General features: G+C 45.7%; 1 protein-coding gene across 1 annotated transcript; it reads left to right on the top strand.

The window, feature by feature from the left end:
• The first annotated feature begins 715 nt into the window (after positions 1 to 715).
• Positions 716 to 18009, top strand: slc7a5 (solute carrier family 7 member 5). Its single transcript, XM_070972795.1, has 10 exons — positions 716 to 1547; positions 3882 to 4007; positions 12221 to 12326; positions 12740 to 12784; positions 12876 to 12999; positions 13187 to 13290; positions 13447 to 13543; positions 13862 to 14011; positions 15446 to 15623; positions 15799 to 18009. The coding sequence occupies exons 1-10, from the start codon at positions 965 to 967 to the stop codon at positions 15852 to 15854; spliced, it is 1569 nt and encodes a 522-aa protein (XP_070828896.1). The 5' UTR covers positions 716 to 964; the 3' UTR covers positions 15855 to 18009.
• The last annotated feature ends 5787 nt before the right edge of the window (positions 18010 to 23796 follow it).

Genomic DNA, 23796 nt, shown 5'->3' with positions numbered 1-23796 from the left:
TTTTGCACACTTTCTTGGCAGGGAGATTTGTTCCCGTCAGCTATGAGAGTTGTCATCACCCAGTCTTGCAATTTGCTGAAATTCTGACAGCAATGTCTGCAGTTAAAGTGTGCAGGAGGTGTACAAAATAAATATTTGAATTACCATAACAGGCTCATACTTCACTTTCAACATTTACATATCCAACCAGTTTCAGAGGAGGAGGGATGCAAAGTGACATCAGCTGCATTCTGTCAATCAGTGAGTGCCACACTATGATTCATTCATGACTCAGACTCTGGGCTTGGCAGTGCTTTGACAAGGATGGGCCAGATAGGTAATGACACAAGATGTTTTGGATCGCCATTCCTGCGGGGGGCGGGGGGGCGGGGGGCGTCAACTCCTCTCAGGCTATTTTCAGAATCTATGTCTGAAATTACAACGCCATAAAACCAGGCCAGCTGATTTGGGTGCTTGGCTGGCAAATTGGAAAGAGTATTGACTGCTTCTCCCTCCTGTGCTGTATGTTTGGTATTATCTTGTCGTTTTATGCAGAGATGATGCGGGGACCCGACTGCGGGGCCATCAGGATCCTCTTAACCCAGAGCTGAGAGTTAAGTGCACTAGGGAGATGTAGTACCGCCGTTCGTCGCTAGAGGGCAGAAAAAGACAAAACTGTTGCAGGCAGGAGTGAGGGAGACGCCGATGTAAAAGCAGGGGCTGGCCTTGACGGAGGAGGGACATCATGCCCATTACCACAGCTTGCCTGAACGCGGACAGAGTAGAGATACGAGAAAGCACGCTGCTCTGACTCATACCGACACACGCACCGCGGACTCCTCGTGGCTGAGCCCGACTGGCATCAGACCACATACCGGAGCGAACACCGAGGAAGAAGAGACCGGCGACAGAGGGAGAGAGGCGGCAAAGTGGGCAGCTCTGTGTCCCCCGAGTGAGGAAGAAGAAAGAGGAAACCAAGCCAACTATGTCGGCGCTGAAAAAGAGAAACTCAAATTCCTCGGCAGACAGGGAGGACAAGCAGGTCACAGAAAGGATGCTGTCCCCGGACAGCAGCGGGGACAAAGGGGACTCCAACCAGGCTGGAACGCCGGGAAGCGACGACAGGAGCCCCAGCAGCGCCACAGGAGGAGGAGAAGGAGTCGTCCTGAAGAGGACCATCACCCTGGTGAACGGCGTGGCCATCATCGTGGGCACCATCATAGGCTCAGGCATCTTCGTCACACCGACCGGCGTGGTGAAAGAGGCCGGCTCGGTGGGTCTGTCGCTGATAGTGTGGGCGGTGTGCGGGGTGTTCTCCACGGTGGGAGCCCTGTGCTACGCGGAGCTGGGGACCACCATCACCAAGTCCGGTGGGGACTATGCCTACATCCTGGAGGTGTACGGCTCCCTGCCGGCTTTCCTCAAACTCTGGATCGAGTTGCTCATCATCCGGCCGTCCTCTCAGTACATCGTCGCCTACGTGTTCGCCACCTACCTCCTCAAGCCCCTGTTCCCCGTGTGCCCGGTGCCGGAGGAAGGGGCCAAGCTCGTGGCCTGCCTCTGTATCCGTGAGTACCCGAGCCGAGCCGAGCCGAGCCATGCTGCCCGGGATGATGCAACTTTAGGCGTTGTTGTGTTGTTGTTGTGGTGGCAGCGAATGAAATGAGCACGGCTTAACTGACGCTTCCTGTGTGTGAGTGTGCGCGTGTGTCTGTATGTGTGTCAGTCTGTCAGAACGAACACACACCTGCGTGGCTCAGGGGGAACAGACGGGTGGGATAACCCACTGAGTCAACTGGCGCGCGTACAGTTTACACGAGCGGCATCGGTGCGACATGTTACAGACCACGTGTGCTTTTATGTCAGACGCGCGTATACTTGAGACACATCCTCGCGCGCAGCCTCACTGTGAAAGAAGCCGCGTTGTTACATCAGGTCCGGTGATGGTAGGAGATGCTCGCGAGGACCACTGGCTCATTTTCTCACACACACTTCAGAAAATATGTAGTTTCTCCTTTTTTAATTTATATTTATAGAATGTTTAATTTTACTTTTATCCTTTACAATAACAACACTAATTATTATTATTGTTTTTAAACTTTTTGTTGGATCTTTAAAAACGATGAACAACGATGCCGAGAGGCCTAAAGATGCTACTGTTTCTACAGGTTTTCTGGATTTGACAGAATGAAAAGGCCACGGTGATTAAGTCTCCTAAGATATAAAGAAATTAATCATCTCATCGAGTTTAATGAGCAAAATCTTAAAATTCAACAAAGAAAATCCTGTATCTTAAAATTTATTTACGTTTTATTTTCACCAGGGGTCGGTTTGAGTTCCTACTACCCGAGATCATACTAAATTATCACGTTGCATCTTTTTTAGCTGTTAATTTGAGGATAGCTATGTATTAATGAGATATTTAGCAAAACAAAATAGAGAAAGTATCATTAATAATGTGTGTGTGTAAGATATTAACATGCCTGAAAAAGCGAGAATTGAGCTGAATATGATGAATAATACATTGAATTTCTCTCAAAGCAGTCAATTAAACCTCAACAATAAGTCAGTAAGTGGTTTTTTTAGCCTTTAGATGTTCAGTGTTATCTAAAAATACAGGCCATTTTTAGTGTGTTTCACAAACACATTGTCTGTTTTGTGCCTTGTTTTGTACGAAGTCTTAATGAGATTAACTCTGGATTAATGGCTGCTTTAACCTATTGGCACCAGTCTGTGGTTGCACTGTTGTCTTTGACTGCAATTCCCAACTAGTATCCCCCCTTTGAGCTCAAGACACGCCATTTCTATCTGAATACATGATTATATATGATGCTGCGTCTGCATGTGTGTGAGTGTGTGAGGTACCAAGTAGTAATGCTAGTACCTAATCTTCAGACTGACTGAAGGCTAAATCCTGACTGAGACCACATGACAAAGCCAAGGGCCGAGAAGCTCAGTTATCTGTGTGTGTGTGTGTGTGTGTGTGTGTGTGTGTGTGTGTGTGTGTGTGTGTGTGTGTGTGTGTGTGTGTGTGTGTGTGCGCGGTGTCCCTGCCTGCATGCCTGTGGTGCCTGTGGTGTAGGCAGTGATGTGGTCAGGGTCACTGTGGGGCTGGGAGCCAAATCTGCGCACACGCACACACACACACACACACACACACACACACACACACACACACACACACACAAACACTAACACACACACATCCATAGCTCCATAGGTCTATTTTGGTGTTATTTTTCACGTGGGAATTTGTGCTGTAGAGATCTATGTGTGTCTGCATGCTTGCCTGCACACGTGCAAGTTTGCACATATATACACACATATACCCAAGTATAAGCCAGGTGTGTGTGCGCATGCTTGTGTGAATTTGGATGCCAGTGTGTGTTTGTGTGTGAGTAAGTGTGTGTCCAGCCCTCTACTGTAGTCAGGCTCCCTCTCTCTTTGTTATGGTCTCGTTAACACAGAGCCTCATTGTGCCCTGTTTCGTCTTCCCGTTGTGGCCCCGACCTGATTTAGGAGCTCTGAAGAAACCTGCTGCTTTAGTTAATCACTTTTAATGGGGTCCAGGGTTAGGGGCGCGCGTGCGTGTGTGTGCAGGAGGGGGTGGTTACCAGCACTGGACATGTGTTGGTGAAAGATAGAGGGGTATAGAGGAGAGGATTTTTTTTTTACCATCTCTGAACTCATCTCCTGCTCCCGCTGCGCTTTGAGAGCTGCAGATACACACATTTGCATGTGCACACACACATACACACCCCTACATTGACTCATATTAGAGGTGACGTAGGGGTGTAAAGGGCACTTTCATGTGGTTGGTCACAGAAAGCAGGGATAGAAGAGCAGCGTGCTGCCGCTTACAGTCCGTCTCTGACTCTCTGTCTTTCTCTCCTTCTCTGCAGTCGTGTTGACGTTTGTGAACTGCTATAGTGTGAGAGCAGCCACCAGAGTGCAGGACTTCTTTGCCGCGGCCAAGCTCCTGGCGCTGGGACTCATCATCATCATCGGCTTCGTCAAGATTGGCCAAGGTACTTTGCATGAGCGTTAACACTCTGACAGTACGCGCACATGATACCAATGAAACAGGGCATGCTTCACATAAAAGTCCTTCAAACGTGATGCAGAGTTTAATCCTGAGTGTCCGTTCACACAAGCCATTCCAGTTTGAATGACTGAAGTGGTTCAGAGAGTAACGTTCAAGGATAGATTTTTGGATTTCAAGTGTTCAGTTTAGAATAGCCTTAAAGGCATCTATTTCTCACTGCCACAATAATGATATCTGTTTGTATCTGTGAAGCTAATTTAATCAGAATCAGAATTCCTTTATTGATCCCAGAGGGGAAATTGTTTTTGTTGCAGTGCTCCTTAGATTAGAATTAGAATAAAATTAGAAAAAAAAGAAAAGAGAAAGAATATATATATATATAAAGCAAATATAAAAAACAAAATATTTATATTGAGAATATATATACAAAACAAAATATGCAACAAAATATATATACTGAGAAAAAATAGAACACAGTATATACAGAAGAAGTCCAAGGGCCATTCAGAGGGAGGAGTTGTACAGGTTGATGGCCACAGGCAGGAATGATTTCCTGTGGCGTTCAGTCTTGAGTTTTGGTAGGATGAGTCTCTCACTGAACGTACTCCTGTGCCTGACCAGCACATCATGAAGTGGGTGTGAGACGTTGTCCAAGATAGTCCATAGCTCGGTCAGCATCCTCCTCTCTGACACCACCGTCAGAGAGTCACACTCCATCCCCACAACGTCTCTGGCCTTGCGGATCAATTTGTTGAGTCTGTTGGCGTCTGCCATCTTCAGCCTGCTGTCCCAGCACGCAACACCGTAGAGAATAGCACCACAGACTCATAGAAGATCCTGAGCATAGTCCAGCAGATGCTGAAGGACCTCTGTCGGCTCATAAAATAGAGATGATTCTGGCCCTTCCTGTAGAGAGCATCAGTGTTCTTTGCCCAGTCCAGTCCTAACCATGATGACAGTAATCTCATCTCAAGATTTCTAATTAAAATGCTCCTGAAATAAAAGACAAATTAGTTTCACAGAGGAGATTCTGTTCTGTGCCATCCAAGAGGCAGTGATGGCACTTATCTATCCAGCTGAACCCCCGTCACCCCGAGCTCGTGCTGCGCTGTGTTTGTGCTGTATCTGATCAGATTCCACCATAGTAATCCCATTCTGACCGAAGCTGATCTCAGCCAGCTCTGTTGTCTTTGTCCCATGCGAGCAGCGAATCTGTGGAAGCGGAGTCGCTGGTGCGTAGCCCGGAGTAGGGCCCAAACACCACGAAGGCCGCAGGATGTGGTGAAGTGTAGCCGGAGACGGAAGGACGGCACAGAGAAACCTAACAATGGCTTTAAACAGAACCCTTTCATGTGGAAATCTGCTGTTACAAGACGTCTCTCTGTGTCCCATTCCCTACAAGTAGGAAGAGGTGTATTATTGAGGGCTGATACAGACAGCAGTGAGCTCAGTCCATTAAACTCTGCCCCCTAGAGGAAGACTGTGCAACTCTCAGCTGAGATTCTGGGGTTCATTGGGTTCATAGAAATTAGCCCTAAATATTGAAGGTGACATAATTCCTCTTCCGATTCCTTCCCCATGACAAAAAAAAACCAAGAAAATACCTGGTAACTGCAGGCTAATGCCCCCCCACTGCCTGCCTGCCTGTGTGTGTGTGTGTGTGTGTGTGTGCTGCCAAGCCCTGCTGTGCTCCTATGGCTGGCTCTCTTCCTGTCTGTGCTGAAGCATGTCGACTGCCTGTAAGAGAGACATAGGGGCAAATAGAAAGCAGCGGTAAATTGGGAAAGAGTGAATCTGTGCTCTGGATGGAGAAGAAAATTAGCGGAGCGGGGGGGGAAACCCGCTAAAAGGGAAGTCAACAAGCTTGTGTGTTGAATGCGAATGAGTCCGTGTGAGTCAGGCCAAGTCTTCTAGATTAAATATAATCACAAAGCAAACAGTGTTTCAGATTAGCAGCTGGGAGCTGACAGCAGGGTCAGTTTTGTCAGATTTCTACTGGGTTGCAAAATAATTTGTTGCCTAAAGAGGGATGCCTTCGGGGGAAGAAGTGAAATGTCAGTGGAGTGGAGCTCACACAGACTGAGGGGCGATTGTGGAGAGCAGCTGACCTCCGCGGCAACCTGTCGGCTTTCTCCAGCTGTGTGTTGCCTCTGTCTGTCACTTATGGCCTCTTGCTCTTTACCCTCTCATCTGACATCGACCCTCCCCAGGCTGTAATGTTCAGCTTTGTAAATCAGCTTTCTTGACAGTCTCAGTTGAACTCAAACTGCAGCACCAAACTGACATTTTAAAGCTGGAAGCATCTGAAACTGGTCGGGAGCGCAGACCTCCACCAAGGCCAACAGCCTAGAGGTACAACCAGAGCTATATACATGACTGGATATATTTCAGAACTATCAGAATCATGTCAAAATGTGACTGCGCCTACCCGAAGCCTCATCATCTCAGCCGTGCATTCGTTATTTTTATCTAAACTGGAAATATACATTCATATATTCGCATAGCTTTGCATGGCTACACCTTAGTTTAAGAGAAAGCGCTGCTGCAGTTGTGGCAATGTTACGATGGTAACGCTTCTCCCATGAGACCACTGAATGCTCCTTGACGTGGAGTCATTGTGTTTCTGCCGATGTTTTGTCTCTAGTGAACTTTTCCACCATCTCCTGGATTTAAAGATGTGTGGCACAAGGTCAAATGTTCTCTTGCAACGTTAACGAAAGTGAAAAATAATTTGTTTTTCCGCCCTGTGATTCAGCCCCTGTCATCCAACCTGTAATGATTTTGTAACCTATGCAGAGTGGAGTCAATACAATCAAGCATTTTTTCCAGCTTTGTCTGTTTTACTTGAACAGATCAAGCTCCACAACACACACATGCACACGCATGCTGAGCTGACAGACCTTCTGTTTGTGCGGAGGTCAGAAGTCGCAGGTCTCGGATCAGCTGACTGGTGGGCAAACAGGACCTCAACACTGGGTGGAATTGTTCACAAAGAGATGGAGCTGAGGGAGGAGGTCAGGAGCTGGGTTAGACCGAGGGAAGGTGGGGATGAATGAGACGGAGAACGCTTTCAGCCACATCTGCTGCAGAATATGTATGGAGGACTGTCCCGTCCAATAGGCTTTGAGCTTCTGCTAGAGGCGGGCTGGTGGTGCAGCAGTGGCTGTGTCAGGACGCGACAGCAGCTTTCGGAAAAAGTTTCTTTAGAGGGACCAAGCTTCCATGATGTTAGACAGAAAGGCCTGTTAAAGACAGATGGGTGTGTGGACACGATGGTAAACAAGCAAAAAGTAGTTCAGCAGTGGAAAACATGCTGTTGTTAGCAGCTAAAAGTAGGGGTTGGACATTTGAATTCATAGACTTATACAGCCTCCGAACAGTAAAGCAACACATGAGCAGTAATGTTAAAGCTTTGCAGCATGATGAAAAGTTAGATTTGGTTATTTCAAATGTCTAAATGTACCTCAGAGTTACTGTCAGAGGCAGAACTGTCTTGTTGAGCAGTAAAATAAAGGTCCCTCCACGGCATAAAGTTGGAGCTCGTCAGTCTCGACTAACTAACCAGCATGAGCTCCAGCTTTGTTCAGCAGGAGCGGGAGCTGTATCCGCCTCTGATTCCTAAGCAAACCCTGCCTGTCTAATACCTGTTTAGGTGTGCAGCTGCAGCGTGGAGAGTAATTCCACTCATTTGTAATTCTAGTCCTTTGCTAAGTGCTGCTTCTAAAGCCAGCTTTCCTCGCATCATGCGCGGGCGCATGGCGGGCCTTAAACTCCATCGCAGGGCTTCTAATGATTGTTTGTCTGAGACACTTCAGATTATCTGGATCGAGACAAAGACTGGGTGGCTTTGATAACAACAGACTCACCTGACAGGCTTCACTGCAGAGCTGCTGGGTGCTGCAGATATTTATCGGCCTGTTTGAGAGCGCACGCTTGTTCAAGGAAGAAACTGACACACGGAAAGAAGAAGGCGACAGGATGAAGGTGTGTTGCAGGAAATGACCAATGGGTCACGTTGCAGGAACAATCCAGGAACCTTTGAGCAAATTGGTTTTCGTAAAGTAAGAGTTCTGTTGCACAGAGGCATGCCGATCAAGTTACCTAATGCCGAATTGAAAAGATATTAAATTTAATAGCTGTTATGTAAAACTGAGCATACGAGTGTAAACGCTCAGTGTCTTATTGAGCACCATCATGTGGAGATACAGCAGTTTCCGTCTGGCCGTCATGTTGATGTGGGTTTGGTCGAGATAAACTGACAGCACACGCATTCCCTGAGCCATCATAGGCCAGGGTGTTACAGTGTGTGTGTGTGTGTTCATGGAGCTCTGTGGCTCATCAGCTCAGAGTCTGTTGCTGTCTCAGATTAGAGAGCAGAGTAATCTGATTACCTGCAGTAAAGCCCCGCTTTCGCAATCTGACACCTGCCCACACTGTTTGGAAGTGAGACGCTCACAGAGACTGATCTCTGGTTGACGGGCCACATAGACTCACTGTATTCTTTGGCTGAATCCCATTTCACCCCTTGGCCCTCCCCCTTGGCCCTACCCCTCCGTTTTGCGCGTTCACGTGGAGGGGTAGGGGTGTCCCAATTCCCATTATGACGGAGGGGTAGGGGGAAGTGGTAGGGCTATGTACCCCTCCAAATGGAGGGGTACGACAGATTTCTCAGAATGCCTTGCAAGACCGGTATTTTCTCCATGAATAAAGTTTTAAAATGTACGAAAACCACTTTATTGTATATTTTAACGTTGTTTCAATGTGTAGTGGTCATTTTCCTCGTAAAAAAAACCCCGAAAAAAATCCATAGTAGTCGAGGCTTCAGTTACGTGGTTACCGTTGCCAGGCTGAATGCCACTAGCGGTGCTCTGTGGGCAGCCCTGATGATAATCTGCAGTGATAACGTTATCAATAATAACTTTGGCAACCTCGCTGCTGGTATTCAGTTACATTGATGCCATTGTGAGATACAACATGCAGGAATGTCATACACAAATCGAATGTGACGGTAGCATTAGCTCGTCACATCTGCCTACGTAAGAGGCAGCGGCGACTACTGATGACGTACGCGATTGTCGAAGGGGTGTCCCAATTCGGAGGGGTTGACTTTCGGCCCTACCCCTTGGCACTCCATTTCAAGGGGCAAGGGACAAGGGGTAGGGCTAAGGGGTGGGGTAGAAAAGAGAAATGGGATTCACCCTTTGTCTGTCCATTACCACATGGTTTATCTGATAAAACACACACACACACACACACACACACACACACACACACACACACAGTTACACTTGCAGACCAGTATTTTCTGACCTCATGTGAACTCCATTCATCTCAGTCCTTAGTCTTGCCTTTACCTGTTGAATGCATCTGCCAAGTATCCACCCAGATGCCTAAGATGTGCGGTTAAACTGATCCAGATAAAGCCAGTTTCTTTGCAAAATCACCAATTACACCCACACCAGTTCTGATGAGAAGAAACATGAAGATTTCATAGCACGGATGAATCAGAGCAGCCGGTAATCCGTTCATCTGTTTTGCTGGCTCAGCGCAAAAGATCACAGACCGTGCAGCGCCACAGCTAACTTAGTTTTAAGTTGAATCACTCACCTTTCTTATCACGAAAAGATGTTTATTTAGGATCTGCTCCCTCCACACCTCCACACCACCTCACACCACTGCTATTTCCAGGTATTGGCGGTCTCTGGAGCCACTTAAGTCCTTCTAGTCCTGATATTAAACCAGGTCTAATCTAAACTCCCTAACTGGAGGGAGCGAATCGGACGGTCTGTCATTCAGTCTTTGTGCACCTTGACTGTGTTTCTTGCATGCATAATTCATTCTGTGCATTTGTGTCTCACTTTCGCTGCCAGGCGCTGGTGTCATGTGACCAGCTGATCACAGCTGGCAGTGTTTCCTGACCAGCGTGGTGGAAAGTGATGGGGGAGTGACGGGGAAAAGGAATAAAGCTGTGAATTGCAGAGTGTAAGAGCAAAGTTGCCAGAAAGTGGAAAAGCGGTTTGAAGGGAGGACACGTTTGTCCGGAACAGCTGGACGGGACGGGGCTGAAGAGGGAAGAATAAGAGCGGGAGTCAGGGATGATTCAGACCTCACCGCCAGAAGGACGTGTAACGGTTAGAAACAGACATGAGGGGAGCTGCAGTTCAGAGGTTCAGAGCGATGGTTTACCAAGGCCAGGACTGTGCAATGGTCACACGGGGTCTGAGTGTGTGCTTCGGTTCTCGGCTTGTTTAAGAAAACACTCCTTTGCTTTCTCTCATATCAGCATGGGAACCAAGTGAAACAGTTATTGAGTCAGTGATGACTCAGCGACTTTAACGCTGACTCAGAAATGTGCATTTGATAATTATGAATTTTGGTTTTAGTTGAGGTTTTGTTCACTTCACACACAGAGATGGAGACATGAGCAGAGCTTAAGGTCACTTTGTTTGTAGCAGAAATGCATCCATTCACTGCTTCCAATGTTCTGCTTTTCTGCCGTTTCTGTAATCGTAAGTTGAATTTTCTTTGGTTTTGGACTTTTTTGCCAAACTGCTGGAAACCTGTTGGTGCTTTTACGAACAAGCTGAAACAACCATAAGGAACCTCAGCTATAGACGTGAGCTTAGAAGTGGTCCAGGCCAAGACCCAGAGACCCCAGCACAGCGCCGGTGTCCCGGGTCTGAGGATGCCGTGGTCACGCATCTGTCTGTTTGTTATGAGCGCGGTAATCTAGCATTTCCCACGCTGCACAGCGGCTTAGGGCTAACCCTCCCAGTAGCAACACTGCTCTAGGCTGTTGCTTTAGCAACCGTCGCTGTGTCTGAGAATGTGTGTGTGTGTGTGTGTGTGTGCTGTGGGGAGCAGCTCCATCAGGAATGTGGCACTGTGGCACAGATCCCCTCAAACCGGCCGCGACATGAGGTCAGAGAAGGGGTGCCGCAGTCACAATGCCATGAAACGGCAGGTCGGCTGCTCAGTTCAGGTAAAGTAGTGACACAGTCCAATCCCTCAGCGACTGCTGCCCTGCTGTTGAGCAAGGCGTTAAAGCACAAACTTGTCTCTGGCTGTCCCTGTCACAGGGATGCCCGGTGCCCTATAGTAACACCGGCAATCGTTACGTGGACTGACTGTCGTGTCTTACTGTTTGCGTTGTTTAACCGTCCCGCCGGCATTGAGGACAAAGCATGTAACGTTTGACACATATTATAAATCATTTAAAACATTAAATAAGTACACGGAGACATGTTAGAGTATAACAGGTTTAATGAGTTTTTTGCATGTTAACGCTTGGCAGTGGACTGTGCCAAGTGTGGTTGAGAGGAGGGGGGTCCAGATTAATTAAAGTGTATGTCTAGTCTTTTATGCATCTAACGGTTTGTAGGGGCATTGTAATTTATTGTGTTCTGTTGCATGTTTTGATAAAGTTAGTGTGGCTATATGCATTGCATCCTTGGGTGTATTGGTGTGTAAATTGAAAACTAATTATTATTTGTCTCTGTAGAGAATATAGGTGGTCAGCACCCAGGGGTGCGGGCTCACTGCCGAACTCCATCCAGCTGTTAGGAGCAGGACTGCTGGCCTGGAGCATAGGGCCCTACAAAGGCTTAGCCTATGCTGTGCTTTGTAGCTTAGTTTTGTTTTTCATGGTTTAGGTAGTTTGCTTGAGCTATTATTTAATTCATTCATTTTCTTTTCTCTTTTTTTATTTTCGAAAGCATTTTTTGCCTTTTCGTATCTCTTGTAAATAGACCTGGTTTCTGCACAATCAACAACCATGTGGGGATAATACAGCCTGCATCAGCCTGTGCCTTCCTTTCCTTTCTCACTCACCATCCTAACAGTCCCTTCCTTCTTGTGCCCCCCCTCCCTCTGTTTGCCCGCTGTGTGATCCATCCACGCCGCCGTCGATCCACAGAGCGGTGCCACAGTCGGGTCGCTTGCTAACCGTCTCAGCCTCAGTCTTAACTCTCATTACACTCTGCACTCCCTCACTGATCCGCATACTGAGACAGATTTAACCAACCCCCTCTCCCCAAAGGGCTTTTTGGCATGTCTGTGTGTGTGTGTCTGCGTGTGTGTGGTGTGATTTGGCAAATCCAAATAATTCCTTCATTTATTGTTCCACATCTCAGGTCGTCCAGACTGGCTGGTGCTTGCCTTTGTGTCTTAAGCTCATTCTTTCTTCCTGTTCTCCAGGTGACACAGACGGTCTTCTTCCAGAAAATTCCTTCAAGGGGTCCAGGTATGAGTTTGGCAGCCTTGGCCTGGCGCTCTACAGCGGCCTGTTTGCCTACGGAGGCTGGTGAGTGAACACATCGAGCAACCTGTGCGATCAGGCTGCAAGACGCCGCACTGCCTGATCGCTGGAACATTCAGAATCAGATCTATCAATCTATAATTTGTTAATGATCCCTCGTGGCTGAAGGATGGAAGTGGACACATGGAACCACGGATCATTACTCTGGATTTAATTCTGTTAATCAATTACAGAGTACCATCAAGATAAGACTCCACCGAATGTCCATTAACCATGATATTGAATTATAACCCAGTCTGCTTCCTAGACTGGGAATTCATTCCTCTGGGGATCAGTAAAGTCACTGTTTCTTGTCTTTTCACTGTAACAACTGCTGTCTTTGGCTAAATAAAGTACATTTTTGTGAGAATGCTGCAGTTTGGGAAAATTCAGCTTATCTTTTCTTACTTTGCATACAGGAACTACTTGAATTTTGTCACTGAGGAGATGATTGAACCTTACAAGTGAGTATGAACGAGTGACGAGTGGCAGAGATCGATAAATCTGTGCTTGTCATCCGAGCTGTAACCAGGAATGTTTGTGCCTCTTCCCCAGAAACCTTCCTCGTGCCATCATCATCTCTCTGCCAATAGTGACAGTCGTCTATGTTCTGACCAACCTGGCGTATTTCACCACCCTCTCCCCTGAGCAGATGCTCAACTCCGAGGCCGTGGCTGTGGTGAGTGCACGCACGTTGGATGTACAGAACATGCATTTTACCATTTCCTAAGCCTCTAAGCTGAAAACACCCAGTCATGTGGCTTCCTTCTGCATATCCACTACTTATAGAACATGTGGGATTATTACAATATTATTTTCTTAATCGACTAATTATCACATCTGGACCGTCTGTGTGCGTCCTGCAGGACTTTGGTAACCAACATCTGGGTCCAATGGCATGGATCATCCCAGTTTTTGTCGGTCTGTCCTGCTTTGGATCAGTCAACGGCTCTCTGTTCACATCATCCAGGTAACGTGCTCGTGCGCGCGCACACACACACACACACACACACACACACACACACACACACACTGAAGCACATGCAGACTAACCAGGTTTTGGGAAACTCATTCATTTGGATCATTTCTCTGTTCTTACTCACGTCTTTCTCTCTTTCCTTCTCAGGTTATTCTTCGTGGGTTCCCGGGAGGGTCACCTGCCCAGTCTGCTGTCAATGATCCACCCCTCCATGCTGACCCCGCTGCCCTCACTTATATTCACTGTACGTACTCTTTTTTTTCTAACCGTCCACTAAAACTCAGATATCTTCCAATATTTTAAATAAGGAAGGGAGCACTGCATTGATTTGCAGTGACAGGGTGCTGCTGCTGTGGGATTTGTGTGGATGCAGTACAGAGCAACAGGTAGCAATATTTTAGTAGAAACAAATGGCTGTCTTGCTCATCAAAGATGAAGATTTTGATGAAGACATCCTCAGTGTGTGCATGTGGAAAGCCGCAGTTTAATCACAGTAATATGAAAATAAAAAGAAGACATTGTAGTCTTGCACGCTGAATTGCTTCTCTCTCACTCTCTCCAGTGCCTGATGACGCTGCTCTACGCCTTCTCCAACGACATCTTCTCCGTCATCAACTTCTTCAGCTTCTTCAACTGGCTCTGCATCGCCATGGCGATCATCGGGATGATGTGGCTCCGTTATAAGAAGCCAGAGCTGGAGCGACCAATCAAGGTGACCCAAACTTGCACCGAGCCAGTCAGAAGTGAAACTATCAGAGCTGGCACACGGATGAGACGATCATGGACAGACACACACAGAGACAGTTGAACATGAACGTCTCACTTGGTCTTTTGTCACCATCGACTCCCACTTGAGTTAGCTTTGGCAGCACGAACTGTTTCTTTTTTGTCTCACGCACCTAACAAAGATCCATTCAGCAGAACTCGGATGAATAGAGACTGATCACAGATTAACGGACAGAAGAGAAGCTGGATGCTTGTCAGCTGGTGTTGAGGCCTGCGGAACAGTAGTGTGTGCGTGCGTGCGTGTGTGTGTGTGTGTGTGTGTGTGTGTGTGTGTGTGTGTGTGTGTGTGTGTGTGTCTCTGTGTACGTTCACACAAGAGGAAGAGTACTATTCTTCCTGACTGGGCCAGTTGCTGCAGGACTCCCCGGCACACAGAAGACCATTGTGCCATAGTTGCGCTTTGTTTGCATGTGAGTGTGTGAGCTTTCATGTGTGTGTGTATGTGTATGTGTATCCTGTATTAGAGCCTGATTGCCGTCCTGACTCTACTCACCCGCCTGCTGGCATGCTGTTGTGTGTTGGTCGGAGGCGGAGTCTGCATGGGGCAGTGAAGTGAAAGAGGCAGATAGATCTGTTGGCCCAGCACTGTGTGTGTGTGCGTGCGTGCGTGCGTGCGTGCGTGCGTGCGTGCGTGTGTGCGTGCGTGCGTGCGTGCGTGCGTGTGTGTGTGCGTGACTGAGTGGTGGGACAGTGGTGGCACTGTCTCTGTTGATCCTCATCTCTCTCTTTCACTCTCCTACACTTATTTCTTCTTTCTTTGTCTGTCACATTCCTGCTGTTCAACAGATTTGGAGTGTAGCTGCCAGAAAATCACACAATTAGACGCACTAATTAATCTCTTTGGTGATGAGATACTGTACATTGGCGGCCTTGTAGATTCATGACATCCTCGGTTCACATTCTAGTCTCCATGGCCAAAAACGTGTGGTCACCTGACTGTAACACTCATTAGTTGGGGGCATTCATCTGCTGCTACAGCAGCGATAATGCCTCCGGCGCAGTCGGCGTTCAAGCTCACCCAAATGTTCCAAACTGTTGCCACAAAGCTGGAGGCACGCTGTGCTCTCAAATATCACTGCATGCTGTAGCACAAAGATTTACGACTAGCTCGTGAACAGAGTGGAGCATTTAGCAAGTAAAGAGCCAGAAATTTCTGTCAGGAGTTGGGGGGAGACCCAAAACCTTGTTATTTGCTGGCTCTGAGGTCCCGAGATCTACAAAAACTGACTTGTAAAAACAGCATATCATGGTGTTGCAGTGGGTTATGTGCCAGGAAGATACCAGATGTGACGAAGCTGACGACAGGGGAGCTCTGGTAAAGTAAGCTTCTGTTAAAAATCCTCGTATTTTCTCCCTGCAGGTGAACATTCTGCTGCCGGTGAGCTTCGTGCTGGCCTGCCTCTTCCTCATCATCGTCTCCATCTGGAAGACTCCAGTGGAGTGTGCCATCGGCTTTGGCATCATCATCACCGGAATCCCCATCTACATGGTCGGCGTGTGGTGGAAGAACAAGCCCCAGTGGCTGCAGAATGGAATCTGTGAGTACAGTCTGCTCACAGGTTTGAGTTTCAGAAAGTGCTGTTTCACTGGACATTGTGGGTAATCAACACTTGTCTGTGTGTGTGTGTGTGTGTGTGTGTGTGTGTGTGTGTGTGTGTGTGTGTGTGTGTGTGTGTGTGTGTGTGTGTGTGTGTGTGTGTGTGTGTTTTTCAGTCTCGACCACAGTCTTCTGTCAGAAGATGATGGAGGTGGTGCCTCAGGAGTCCTAAAAGCCAAGAGCCAATCACACACCAATAGTGACCTCTGGGCTTTGGTATTACGAGCTGGTGAAGCTGGACCTCTGTTGACCCCTCGAACCCCCCGTCTGTCTCTCTCTCTCTCCCTCTCTCTCTCATACACACACACACACACACACACACACACACACACACACACACACACACACACACACACACACCCTGTCTGCTGGGTGCTGATAAGGACCTGATGAAGACAGAAACCTGCAGGCGTTTGAGGCTACCGTGTCTTCGAGGTCTCCAACTATTTTTCTTATGTTGCTGACATTTTTTGGGTTGTTTTATGGACTGTTTTCAGTTACTAACTATCCTTTGTAGGCTGTTGTGTTTTGTTGTTTCTTACGATGCATTTCAATGAATTGTTTTTATTTGACTGTTTTTTTTGTGTGTGTGCGTGTGAACACATTCATGTAAAATATCCTCCCTCGTCCGAACCCTGTTGTATGAAGCATATTGTGCCTTATGCGGCAAATGAAGGTGCACCTGTCAGCTGTAGTTGTGGATGGTCTCTGAGGCTGTGGTCAGCCTTAACACTGACCTGCAAACAGAACTCTCTCAAGTCCAAACCCTTTGGAAGCAGGACAAACCAGTCAAAGTTGGAGTTAACAGGATTAGCTTTGTCAGACATTCATGTAGGAAGCTTTGGTCCTGCAGTCATTACAACTCTTTAGCACTTTCAGCTAAAAGCCTTGTGTGGTCTGTGCTGCTGCTCGTCGGGCGGTGCAGCATGTCGCTCACTGTGACGACTCAGCGACTGTCGTTGATGGAGGTCTTCATGTGTTAGAGCTGTTTCTGTTTTCTCATTGCTTTACTTTGATGAGTCTCAGCTGAATTTTTACATATGCAGATGGAGATTTGTTATTAGATTAAGATTATTTAATATTTGTTCATTTGTCTTGCAAACAAAGTCCCTCAGAGAGATTAAAGTTATGAGTTTTCTATTAAGTCGTTTAAACCCTACTTGCATTACATATTTATGTCTAAAGCAGGACAGACTGAGCAGTCGACTGATGTCACCTCACAGGATTTTTGAGGTTTTTTTAGTTAGCACTGTTCTTTAAATCATCATGTTATAGGACTGACACAGGTGCATATGACAGAAAAAGAAATTGTATTTTGACTCACTGAAAAGTGGGTCAAAACTCAAAGCATGCGCTCATTTTCCAGCTGTTGATTATGTTTTTGGGTCAGCAATCTCATTTTGACTGCGATCAATATCAGTGTGCTGAGCCTGGCTGTCAGAGAGCTGTTAAATCTCCATCACACCGAGTGATCAAGAGACCGTGTTTCAGGCACTTGTGACAGTTACGTGCAAACATTTCAGCACTTAAATTTTCTGTCACGTTATGTATTTTGATGTGTGTGTTTTTTTGTTCTTTTTTTAGCCCACTTTCACAACACATTGCAGACTAAAGATCACCTAATTGGGCATGGCTTGTCCAGTTGGGGACAAAGGTACGTCCACAATTGGGAAAAAGCTGATTTTTGGGTCAGTGGCTAAAGTCCAGGAAATGAAGTCAATGTAATGTCCCCGAAAGTGACTGAAATAATCATCTGTGTGTATGTGTGTGTTTGTCTCTGGGGATGCTCAATGTGGGTGGAGGCAGGTGGGGGTTAGAGGTCAAAGAGGATAATATAAGTCAGACAACAGTCAGTTCATTCGGTCTATAGAGGGAGATGCTTTTATTTTTTGGTGGTGGGTGGGTGGGGTTGGGGGGGTCGTCTTGGTATGATTGCCTAGTTTTTGTTTTTCATCCTCCATGTTTTTTTGTTTTTACGTGAGAGTTAGTGCTGTATTATTAAGCTCGACCCTCCATCTGGCAGTGGACCAAAAGTACACGTTACTGTGGCAGAGTTGTTTCTGTGTGAGCACTGCTGAGATGGCAGAGTTGTTGCCATGGAGACAACGCCGGTAGATGCATCAATTTGTATGTTTTAGATGTAGAACCTTTCTAACGCTCCAGCCATCGCACAAACCTGATGGCAAACTAACCTGAATAGGACTGTAGAGACTTTATTTATTTATTTTTAGGAAACTTTGTTGTTACTTTTAGTAGCCCTCCTAATTTGTTTACAGGGCATTTTGAGGAAAAGTGCTTTACAAATAAATCTTGAGGTTTTTTTTTTCCACTCTTGTGTTCTGTTGTGTTTGGTTTTGATCTGTGTTTTGTCTCATCTGTTATCCATTATTTCTTTTCTTTCCTTTTCTTTTTCCAAATGTGGCTAAATACCATTATAATCACAGCAATATGAGCAAATACCAAAAAATGTGGGGGTGGTTTGTTTTTAGTGAAAGCTGCTCCAGTCAATATTTTTATATAAACAATGGATGAAGTGAATATGCATAATGTGAAAGACGGCACTTGTGATAAATCCAGAGAATTGTCGACTCGACTCCACAGCTCCTCTCACCTCTACGGAGCTTCATAGCGTCTGTTTTGATTGAGTCTTGCGGCTCTCGTCATCCTTGTTTTCAGTGACAAACCTCTGATAAACCCACTGTACTCTACCATGATCAGCACCAAACAGCGGACGGATGACGTTAGCAAGCTGCTGAACATCGTGCAGCATTTAGCGGCTAAGAAGCAGCTATTTCCCTCAGCAACAGAATTAAACATGGGGTGAATATCGGGCCAACATTCAACAGGTGACCAGAAACACAATGGCAAATGAATACTGATGTTGTGTCCGCTGGATGTGTAAATAGGTAATTGTGTGCTTGCATTGTAGCCATAACAGCTTTGCAAGGACCATAAATATGTCAGTGTTTTGTTTACAGCTTGTTGCACTGCCCCCAAGTGGCCAGAATAATTCATGCAGTTTAGAGGAAAATGTGAGAACACTTGTTTCCAGTATGTCCAAAAAACAAAAGGATGATTGTCTGCAGTGAATTTGACTGAAATGAGAAGGAAGATACAATGAATGCGTCGCCTATTACAGATCTCTTAATAGTTTTAAGTAATAGTTAAGTAGTTTTTTACATTTTTCTCCAAGCTTAAAAATGATTCCCACACTGGATTTAAATGAACAAAATCATTAAGAACTAATAGTCTGGATCCACCTTATCAGTGAACTTTATAATATTTTGCACCACCAGTGTACATTTTATTCTGAAAAATACCCCGTTTATGAATTCCATATAGAGTGGGACCTCTGCATGATTTTTTGTCATGAACCACTGAAGTGACTTTCTTGGACAGGCACAGTGAAAGAGACCAGACGAAGCCTGCGTGATATAGCCATGTGAACAGTCCAAATGAGCTACAATTTGATCCCAGTTTACTGTAAATAACTGGACTGATGTCAGAAGCTGCACCACAGGAAGAGGATGTTCAAACAATAGGGCCTGTACTCACTCTTTTTAATCAAATTTTTTCTTAAGTTGTGCCAAAAACAATACAGTGTACTTAAACATTAACTGGAACAACAATGTCACTTGTTTGTCGCCTCACCAGAACCTGAGTCCTTCAACACAGGAGTTGTGCCAAACAGCTGGTACGTGTTTACGTACGTCGATGGGCTTCTGGAGGGACTGTTTCACGTTGTCCTTCACTGTTAGTCCTTTTATTTGTCATTGGCTGATGTAACATTACCACACCTGTACAGCACCGGAGTGATTACTGCATTAAATACAGGAAAGGCGTGTGTGAGAACCAGAGGAAGGATTCACAGTTTGAATCTGTTGTGGACATGCATGCCCACATTCTTAGATAGTACCCTGTAGTGTTTTCCGTACCACAAATGGTGTTAGAGTGACTGAACATGTTGGTCTCCATGTATATAAAATGAAAGTTTCCTTGCCACCCCAGCCTCCGTAACAACAAGCTGCTCTGTCAGACACAGTTGCTTTACTGTTTTCTGTGCTTATACAATACATTACTAATGCATTCAGTGTGTGAGTTCCCTCCTCCTTTCCTAATGCTCTCGTCAGTGAAAGACCATCCCTTCACATCCCAGAATGGCTGAAAGAACGTCTCTCTTCACCTGTTTCCTGTGTGGTTCCTCACATCTAAAAACAAACATGGAAAAAAAAAAAAAATCTAGAAAAGTAGCATCTTTTGTAATTGTTCTCAAAAGCCTTACGTCTTTCCTTACCTCATCTTTTGGTGCATATATATACAGTATAAACATGTATTTTCCAAAAGCTTGAGTAATGAAAGTTTGTTTATTTAAAGTTAGAAATTATTTTTCTAAGTGGAATTCTGACTTTTTGAAACAATGGCTGCAAACATAAAGCTTTCATTTCTCTTTGCAGTGTCCACACTTCAACACCAACTCCGCGTGGAGGATTACTGTCATCATAACATGCACTGTTGCCTTTGCACCCGTGTTAAACTGCCTCTCGTCTTGCTCTGTAGCCTCCTCAGCACAGACAGGAGGGATGAGCGTCTGAGTGATCTTGCTTTTTAAAGAGGAAGCAAAGGGTTAGATTAGCAAAGAGTAACTACTAAGTGCTTTTCTGTTCTTCTGCAGGCCTTATTCTGTGTTCACATGCTCTCCTCTGCAGTGCTCCAGTACTCCAGTCTCCATCAAAGTCTTGCAGGCAAGCGGAAATTCCTGCATCCCACTGCTGCTCCCACGTTAAGTCACAACTGAATGGATATTGAAAGCCTCTGAATGGCCTTGTCCTCAGAACTTGTAGTGCACAGTTAGCCCTTGTGACAGTGGCATGTCCCTGTAACCCCACAACACAAACAGGTTGCTGCCTTGTTTCTGCTGAGGGGAGAGAATTGCCAATGGTGCCTGATTCAGAGCATTATGAGCTTTGCAGTACAATATGAAGCCTGTAAATGTAAACAGAGGGCACATGGAGGACTTGTGCAACTTGTCTGGTACTTCTTTATCTGAGAGGGCAAAAAGTGCTTGATAAGTCTGAGGAAGTAGGTCCGAGTTTAGCTTCAGACAGTTAGCAAACAAAAACAAAAGCTGACTAACAATTTGAATGGAGCCTGTGGAGTCCATTGTTCGATGGATTACACTGAGCTGGACTGAAACTGTGATGGGAGCATGAGAACAGGGCGACATTCAACCACCGTGCTGCTGCTGCTGTCCTTATCTTTCTTTCCTCTTGCTATTTGTATGACTTTGTATACCTTGATTTTATTCTGGAGAATAAAAACAAAGACAGAACAAAATAAAAGCAAACTGTGTCTCTCATAATATCTAGTAAAAGTACACACCACCACCTATTCCCCAAACGCATTTCAGCCCATCTTCACCAGAGAAATGACACTACAGATCAGCTGTCACCCAGCAGACTGCAGCAACAATGGCAGAGGAAAGCCAGGCCCACAACTGAAAGATACTCTCTACTACTTTCATACTGCTGTTATTCTGTCATTATGTTAGTTTTTTTACATGTACTACTGAAATTATGCAGCTATTGCCAAGATGGAAATATTCACAATACGACCACACCAGCATGGGGATTAACACAAACAAAAATACCATCAATCAGTAAGTTTAATGAAAAAGCACCCAGTTTGATTGAAGCAAGGATAACAAGGACAACATTATGCTTCCAAAGCTACAGAAATACAGAGAGGACTAACTCCAACTCGCTTTACATTTGCAGTGAAGATTGGCCTTACCCATCTCTAAGGTAAATCCTGAAATGCACATTTTAAATGTTTCTAATTTTGAGCATAAGGGGATGCTACACAGTCATGGAGGTTCACCTTTAGTTTACTTGTTATTTTACTTACTATCGATTCAACAGTGTAATACCATTAAAAACAGTACTGCGTTTAGGTGTGGTTGCCACATTTGGAATGATTTTTTAACACAATGGGAATACGATGATGTTGATGATGGGAACGAGCATCTGAATCTGTGTTTGCAGTAAACAGTCATGGAGGATGAAAGCGGGACTCTGTCAGGTCGGCCGCTGAGGTAAACATGACACACAGCCGATGAATGTTCACAGAAGCAAACAAGCTAATCCTCTCAAGCATTCAAAGCATTCAGTGCAGCTTGGGGTGGAAGTGGATGACTGATCCAAGGTCAGTTTTACAGCCTCATGGTAAAAGCAAGGTGGGAGGACAGGAAAGCGGAACCCTGAAGAACACAAAGAAGGAACTTTGACATGGCCTGACAAGGCCTGGTTCAGGCTGTGGGACTTTTATTTGGACAGGGGTAATAGTTTCAACAACACTGGCATCTCCTTGTGATCCATGTCTTACACTCAGAGTATCATCCTTCCTATTTGGCCATCTCTCCATAAATCCATTTAGAAGCTGCCCTGGAGCTTTCAGTTATGTCATATGGTCTTTGTCATCAGATGCAGTTGGCCAGTTTTGGCTAAAACAATTTGGACGAGAAGACCTTAAAGCTATTATTGTCAAGAATTCGATCATGTTTCTTTTATCTTCTTCTTTCAGCTCATTGTTTTGGTTGTCTCGACTTGCATGTCAGTGTTCTGCTTCACTCTCACTGCTCTCATCAGCATTGTGACTCTCCACAGGCAGCTCCTTTAGCAAAAAACAAAGAAAACTCGAAAAACTGACCCTACATGCTGCTTGCTCAGCACCAAACGTCAGCAAACAACTGCTGAAAGTAATGCATTATTCAGCAGCTAGAGAGCCAGACATTGGTCTCAGAAGTTGGTGGAAGCCAACACAGAGCAAAAATGAGAGTAAATATTGGACTTGCATTCATCAGAGGAACAGACACATGTCTCCAAATGAATGGCAGTGTTGCTCTGTATCTGCTGGATGTGTGAATAGGCAAATGTTTGGTGACAAATGTTAATATAAATGTCAATAGAAGCTTGAAAGTTGACAATATTTCAGTGTTGTGCTTGGAGCTTTTTTCTGTTGACCAAAAATTGCCTAAGAAATCAGTTAAGGCAGGTTTAAAGCGCTCTGCCTCGGTACACTTGCTTTCATTTTGTTCGACACCTGCATACACATAACTTTGTCCAGGAAGTTGCAGGAAGTGCCCTCATGACCACCAGTTAGACTGAAGCTAATATTTCATAATGAAGCGGAACTGATGGCAACACGAATCAACCTCTTTGATGCATTTCTTGCCACAACTCCACAAAAACCCACTCATCTTACACATCCAGGCTCAACCAGAAGAGACAGGTGGCGGGAGAAAGTTTAACAGTTTCATGAATAATAAGGATTATGCAAGAGACGAGTCCAGACGAGGCAGAGTCCAGTGTAGCTGGGTCTGAGTTGAGACAATTACAATTAGGCATTGTGGCAGACACTTTTATCCAAAGCGACGTACATATGAATTCACACACGGCACAGCATCAGCCGCCTCCTGAGAACTCCTTCGTGCATTTGGAGAGACTTTCAAGACATGAAAAGTAAACAAAAGGAAGTGAACATATTTACTCTGCTGTTTAAGATGGAGAGGTAGAGGTAGATATTGCAGAGGTAAGTGTGATACATGTTCAATAATTTGATATGGGTGCCAGGATCACTTTTGTCGACATTCCAGATAGACAATGATCTGTGAGGAAACAGTGATATCTCTTGTTTTTTTGGATTCCCTATCTGTATGTAGGGCACTCATCATTCAACACTCCTTCATTTCAACAGCTGCAGAATCTGAGACTGAGGCACCTGATTCAGCTGCATACTGCTGCTGGATGCGCAGACTTCCCTGTTTCAACCCTTCAAAAGTCACAAACTCTGTTACTCTGAAGGAGCGTTTTAGGAAATTGCAGTGTAGAGGAGGTTGCTGCAGGTTGCCGCAACATTTCACAAAGGGGCCTCAGCTGACCCTGAGTATCCCTGCCTGTCTCCTCTCAGGACGGAGAGCCAGCTGACAGGGTTTCCTTCACACCGCCCAAGAGATGCATGTGTGAGGGCCGATCATGGGTCTGCTGTTGGAGGAATGCCTCTGTGTGTATGTGTTTGTCTGTGCAGGTACAGGGATGTACAGTCCTCATCTATATCGG

This window comes from Chaetodon trifascialis, chromosome 10, assembly GCF_039877785.1.
Source record: "Chaetodon trifascialis isolate fChaTrf1 chromosome 10, fChaTrf1.hap1, whole genome shotgun sequence".
NCBI lineage: Eukaryota > Metazoa > Chordata > Actinopteri > Chaetodontiformes > Chaetodontidae > Chaetodon > Chaetodon trifascialis.
The sequence above is the reverse complement of the archived record's forward strand: the minus strand, read 5'-3'. Positions and strand labels throughout refer to the sequence as shown.